This window comes from Eublepharis macularius, chromosome 9 (assembly GCF_028583425.1).
Source record: "Eublepharis macularius isolate TG4126 chromosome 9, MPM_Emac_v1.0, whole genome shotgun sequence".
NCBI lineage: Eukaryota > Metazoa > Chordata > Lepidosauria > Squamata > Eublepharidae > Eublepharis > Eublepharis macularius.
The window spans coordinates 30,437,082-30,443,418 of NC_072798.1; the positions used below are offsets into that span (position 1 = coordinate 30,437,082).

At 44.0% G+C, this 6,337-nt stretch overlaps 1 protein-coding gene across 1 annotated transcript; it reads left to right on the forward strand.

Annotated features, from left to right (window-relative positions):
• The first annotated feature begins 2,435 nt into the window (after positions 1-2,435).
• Positions 2,436-3,012, forward strand: LOC129336259 (cell division control protein 42 homolog). The gene has a single exon (XM_054989362.1). It carries the CDS (start codon positions 2,515-2,517, stop codon positions 3,010-3,012), a length of 498 nt encoding a protein of 165 aa, XP_054845337.1. The 5' UTR covers positions 2,436-2,514.
• The last annotated feature ends 3,325 nt before the right edge of the window (positions 3,013-6,337 follow it).

The following is a 6,337-nucleotide window of genomic DNA, read 5'->3' on the forward strand; positions in this document are numbered from 1 at the left end:
GTGTGTTTTAGAACCCTTGGATATAAAAATCATGCTTAAATTTGTTTGATTGTAACACTTGGAATTTTCTCCTGAACATGCATATAAGTTTTCATTCCCACGGCTCATTTTCAAAGGCAGATATTGCCTTCCAATTTTTCCTGGAGATCTCCCAGATTTACAAGTGATTTCCAGATGACAGTAATCAGTTCCCCTGGAGAAAATGTCTGCTTTGGAGGGTGGACTCCATGGCATTATACCCTGCTAAGTATATCCCAGGCTCCATCCTCCAAATCTCCAGTAACTTCCCAACTCAGAAGTGGCAACTCTACATCTTGGCTTGGTTGCTGCTTGGATGGGAGACTTCTAGGGAACCGTATATAAACTGCCTTGAGTTCTGTAATGGAAAAAAGGGTAGGCTATAAATAAAACTCAGGAATGTAGTGTTATCACACAGATGTTGTTGGCCACAGGAAAAGTGTGTGCAAGAGCCATCCCTAGCTTGTACCATGACATTGGTGCAGAATCTTGACCACAGGCAAGGTTTACTATAATATTAAACGAAATAAGTATTACCAACAGGTATTTATTAATATTTATGAACAATAGCTAATATTTAGTAATACATTTCTAGCCTACGAGTGCAGTCATTTAAGTATGGTGGACAAGGCATGAGTGAAAATGGTCTTCTCCTTGGTGGCTCCTTGATTGTGGAACTCTCTTCTCTCCTCATCAGTTCACCTGATACTGAGCTTGGTTGACTTTTAGGTGCCAGACATAATCATTTGTCTTTTCCCAGGCCTTTGGTCAAGGTGCCTCTTTTATGGTGGCCATCATGCTCTATTAGTTGCATTGCTTGTCGATATTCCAGGATTTAAGTCCAGGGGCACCTTAGAGACCAACAAGATTTTTAGTGCATAATCTTTCGTGAACTCCCTTCTTCGGATACAGGGAGGAGAGGGTTGTTGTTTTTTGCCTCTCCTTTTTGTTATCCTTAGGAGATGAGATCACTCCAACTCGTATCTGAAGAAGGGAGCTCCAACTCGGAAGGTCCCACCAGACTCAAATCCTGCTGTTCTACTGCAGACCAACATGGCTACTTTACCCAAAACTTACTGGTATAGGAATAATTAATTTTTATTCTAGTAAGTTTTTAAATTTAGGTGTACATTTGCTTATCTCGTAAAATTAAACTAACATTTTAAAAAGCGGTTCTAACCGTAGATTACATGAATGTTTACGTTTAGCGTTTAAAACCCCAGGACACCAGCCCCTCCCTCGATTTACCACGACGTGCAAACCGCCCCAGCATCAGGGACCCCGCAGAAGCGGGCGTCGCGGCCAGCAGGGGTCGCCGCTTGCCTTTCCTCGCTCGCGAGGTTTCGCCCGTCTGTTGCCGTTCGATTGCCATCGCAACCGCTGCCCGCGGCGGGATGGCAGAGAAGCGGCGAACGCCTGCGGGAGAAGGCCGTTTCTCCTGGGCGCGCGAATTGACCGCGGAAGACCCGGAAAGCGCGGCCGCAGCCGCCGCTCCAATCCCGGGAGGCGCTGCTGACGCGAGCCGGGGAGCCTGGGGCGAAATCTCTGGCGGGGGCGATTGTGCCGGGCGGCCAGCAGAGGGCGTCGTTTGCGGGGGCGCTCGCCGAGGGGCCATGGGCAGCTCCGTCCGGAAAGGCAGGGTGAGTCTGCAGCCGGGCCGACACCCGCCCGCCGACCCAGCTAGTCTGGAGCAGGGCCGGGGAGACGATGCCAGCCCTCCCGCAGGTGGGTAGTGCATGCACCTGTTGCTCCCGGGCCCGCTCTAAATGCCGGGGAAGGGAAAGGGTAACTGCAGTTTTTTTCATTGTTAACAGTTAATTTTTAAAAATCCATGCTTGCATTGCCTTTTTTGTTTTATGCACTCGGTTTAAAAGTTGCAGCTGCAGCCTGGATGATTATTGCTGTCATCCTTATTTCACATTTAATCAAAGGGTGCTTGAGTTAGGAGGGCCACCTGTTTCTTGCTTGACTGCCGTGCATCAGGGATTTCATGGGAGCAGCGGGCCCCCTCATTTAAATCGATGAGCTGAAAATATTTCTGTCCCTCACTCTCGGTCGATTGATTCCAGAGGCTGGATTGCATCTCCTGCTACCGGGAAAAGCGACGCCCATGCTGACTTCTTTTTCAGCCCTGCTACTGTTAAAGATCCAGGAACTTTTCCAGAAAAGAAGTCCGACCTAAATTATGAATGTATTTATTTGCAAGATGTGTTTAATGTCTGCAGTTCCACTTTCTTGATGGCGGTAGCTGGATTGGCAACATTCACATCAAGTTTAAAGACAAATAGGTTTATTATGGCATAGATGAGAGAGCCTGCTTTGTCCAGGGTAAACTTCACAGTAGAGTAAGGAATTTGGGTCTTCTTGACTCAGTTGACTGTATCGCACAGTTACAAGACTATGAGAGGAGTGAGCTGCCAACGCCCGGCGAAGGGAGAGAGGAAAAAGAGCTCTGTGAGATTCATCTTGAACCTGATAAAATAGCAGACTTCAGCTATGCAGACAATTAAGTGTGTAGTTGTTGGTGATGGTGCTGTTGGTAAAACGTGTCTTCTAATTTCCTACACAACAAACAAATTCCCATTGGAATATGTACCAACGGTATGTGATAACTATGCTGTAACGGTGATGATTGGTGGCGAGCCATATACTTTAGGCCTGTTTGATACTGCAGGGCAAGAAGATTATGACAGGTTACGGCCCCTCAGCTATCCACAGACAGATGTGTTTCTGGTCTGTTTCTCAGTGGTCTCACCATCTTCATTTGAAAATGTGAAAGAAAAGTGGGTACCTGAAATCACTCACCATTGTCCAAAGACTCCTTTTTTGCTTGTTGGGACCCAGATTGATCTCAGAGATGACCCTTCAACAGTTGAGAAACTTGCCAAGAATAAGCAGAAGCCTATTACTCCGGAGACTGCCGAAAAGCTGGCGCGGGACTTGAAGGCTGTCAAATACGTGAAATGCTCTGTGCTTACACACAGAAAGGCGTAAAGAATGTATTTGACGAGACGATATTGGCTGCCCTGGAGCCTCTGGAGCCGAAGAAGAGCCGCAGGTGTGTGCTGCTATGAACGTCCCTTCACGGCCCCTTCTGCAAAGCTGGTGTTGATGTCATACTAAAAGCAGTGTTGAAATCGAGATAAAAGATTCAGATTTTCCAATTGGTTTTTTTTGCAATAATGACAAATGCCGTGCACACTGTTCCCATACCCTCCCTGTGTGAAATGGAAATGTTAGTGCTCTTCTCCAGTGCCCTTCAGGTAGATTAATTTTTTTAAAAAATAATGTATTTCAACAAACACTGATAAGTACTAGTCTTTTTGTTTACTGTTTAAACTTTTGTTTTTAAAATTCAGGCATGCTTGTGGTGATTTTTTTCTCTAAGACTAATTCTAGGATCTGGCCATTAGGCTCTTAACCCCTCATGCTAGGCTGGTACAACTTGGATTCTGTGGCCAGCTTGCAGTCCGGGGGTGAGCAGGTTTCAGTCCTTGGATTGTTTTCTGAAAACTAAAGTGTCCCCAACTGGTGCTTCTTTTGAAGAGGGGTGTGTTACATCCTCTTAATCACATCTCCTCTGCAGTTGCCTTGGATCTGTTTCTTTTTATTTTTCTCTGAGCAGGTCAGAAATTCTAATCTTGCCCTTTAAATGAGCATTTTGCTCATGAGTTCAGCCAAAAGCTTTTGTTGTTGTTTTTCCCCCCTGTTAAAGCCCAACGTTGCCAATTACTCGTTTTTGTTTAGTTTTCAAAACTCAACATGGTTAGATGGTAATGAAGAGGGGAGAACTGCATCTTTTAAGCCAGTCCAATGGACTTAACTAGCCCGTTTGGGCAAGCACAGCCTTCTGATTATTAGCAGCAGAACAGCTGTGTTGAAACCCACCTACATGGCTGAAGCGAATAAGCTTATCTGTGCCACAGAACGGTTCGGTGTGAACTTTCAGCAGAGGGGAAGGGGAATGAGGCATGCCTCCTCAGGAAAAACAGTGGAGGGGGAAGAGTTTCAGTGTGGCACCATGGGGACCACTTGAGGAAATTACCCTAAACGTGCATTGTGCATCAGTAGCTCTGAATGCCCAGGTATCTACAGTATAATACATGTCATATGAGGGTCTTTGACTCCAGTGTTAATAAGGATCTTACCAGAACTATACTCCGGCTTAATACTTCTCAATCTTCCCAGACTCTAATTCTTGTAGACTCGTTAGTGTTGAACTGATGCTTTTTCCATGTCTAAGTTCTTTGTATATGCATATTTTTTTCAGATGTATTAAACATAAAGTATCTTAAAAACAAACAAGACTATGAGAGAAGGCTGCTATTATTGCAAATAGCTCAATTGCCACTTAAACTTTTCTTTCTTTCTTTCTTTCTTTCTTTCTTTCTTTCTTTCTTTCTTTCTTTCTTCATTTATATCCCACTTTCTCCATGATGGGGATCGAAAATGTCATATATTGGTTCCCTCATCTCCATTTTATCCTCACAGCAATCCTGTGAGGTAGGTTAGATGGAGCATGTGACTGGCCCCTGGTCACCCAACATGCTTCCATGGCATAGTGGCGATTCAGATCTGGGCCACTGCTCCACATGTGTTCAAAAAGCCAGCTTTTTGAACACATGGAGACAGTGTTCAAAAAGCCAGCTTGTGAGTTACACAGAACTCTCTTTTCAGGCATAGTTAGTAAAAAAAAAATACAGATATTACAAATGAAGACACGTTATTCTCTAAAGTTGAGCAATCCTGGAAACAATAAGATAGAAACAGAATAACAGAAACTATAAGAAATCATTTCCCAATCTTGGGCTGAATCCACACGTACCCGCATAGCGCTAAACTGTCGGAATGCCAGCGTCTTCCTGGCACGATTTCTGACATCATCGCGCCACAAGAGCGGCATTGTGGCGCGATGACATCAGAAATCACGCTAGGAAGACTCTGGCATTCTGACAGTTTAGCGCTATGCCAGTACGTGTGGATTCAGCCTTGCTTTTTAAGAAGTCTGTGTAGGATGGCAGTTTTAGAAGTCCATTTTAGGGGTGTGGGGGGTGGTTGGAAGAAAAGAAAAAGGCATCTATGTAATTGCTTATTATAACAAATATATTTCTGGTTCTCCAACCAATTTCTATAATGCTTTTCAGTACAAAATGTGATTTATTTTTTATTTAGTTCCAAAGCAGCATACAACATACTCCTCTCTGTTTCATCTTTGCAACAATCCTGTTGGGTTGGTTAGACTGAGAGAAAGTGACTGGCCCAAGGGCACCCAGTGAGCTTTAAAAGGGGGGGAAGTTAAAAAGTAGGGAATTGAGCCTGAGTCTCCCAGTCCCTTGTCTCACACTTCAAGCTTTTTCCCTTTAAAACTCTTTCTCTCGCTTTATTCTTCAGCCTAAAAAAAAAGGTGATCTACAGATTTATTTATTTCATTTACATTCCCCTTTTCTCCCCCGTGGGGGCCTGAAGTGGCTTACATTGTTCTCACCTCCATTTTTCTTCACAACAACCCTGAGAGGTAGGTTAGGCTGAGTGTGTGCGACTGGCCCAAGGACACCCATAGAGTTTCCATGACAGAGTGGGAATTTGAACCTGGATCTCCCAAATCCTAGTCCAATACTCTAGCCACTACAGCATTGTGGGAAGATTGAGAGGTTTGTTCCACTTTGCCTCGCAAGTGGGTTGAGGTGGTATTTTTGAATATTTTTCCTTATTCAAAGGTCACTGCATGTACTCAGCAAGCACATCAAAGAAACAGATATAACATAACTTAATATCTGCTGAGTTTATTATATCCAGAGAGTTTTTCAAAAAGGGAACATTCAAAAACGTAAGAGTTCTGACTGCAGTCTGAAGTGGTACAGTCCAGAATTCTGTCACAAAAGTGTTCAGACCAAGCTCCATCTCTGGTAAGCTTGATATGATTTAGCTGTGGGAACCAGGCTTCCCACAGTGCGATCAAGATGCTTTCATGGTGCCATATTGCCTTCTGCTTAGAAGTTATTGATAAAGAGCACCCAAGCATTTAGGTCATTTAAGAAATTCAGAGAGGCAGAACTATAATTTTTCTTCTAGCTTAAATCAAACAAAACACAATTTAAAAATATTGTTTCTTGCTGATTTATATTCCTTTTGTTTGATTGTACCCTTTCAGGCTTTCTGTTGACGGGGGGGGGGGGGGGAGGTGCATGTATGAAAGCACCCAATATGTCAAATTTATGCACCATTGTTGTCCAGTCGGAGAGATGGCTAGGATGTGCTTTTCCTAGCAGGACTGTAAAAGTCATTTGAAACTGCGGGTTTGCACAGAAAGCTTGAAGGG

Bases quoted from the DNA above. Each gene is read 5' to 3' on its own strand.
- LOC129336259 (XM_054989362.1), top strand. From the start codon at position 2,515: ATGCAGACAATTAAGTGTGTAGTTGTTGGTGATGGTGCTGTTGGTAAA.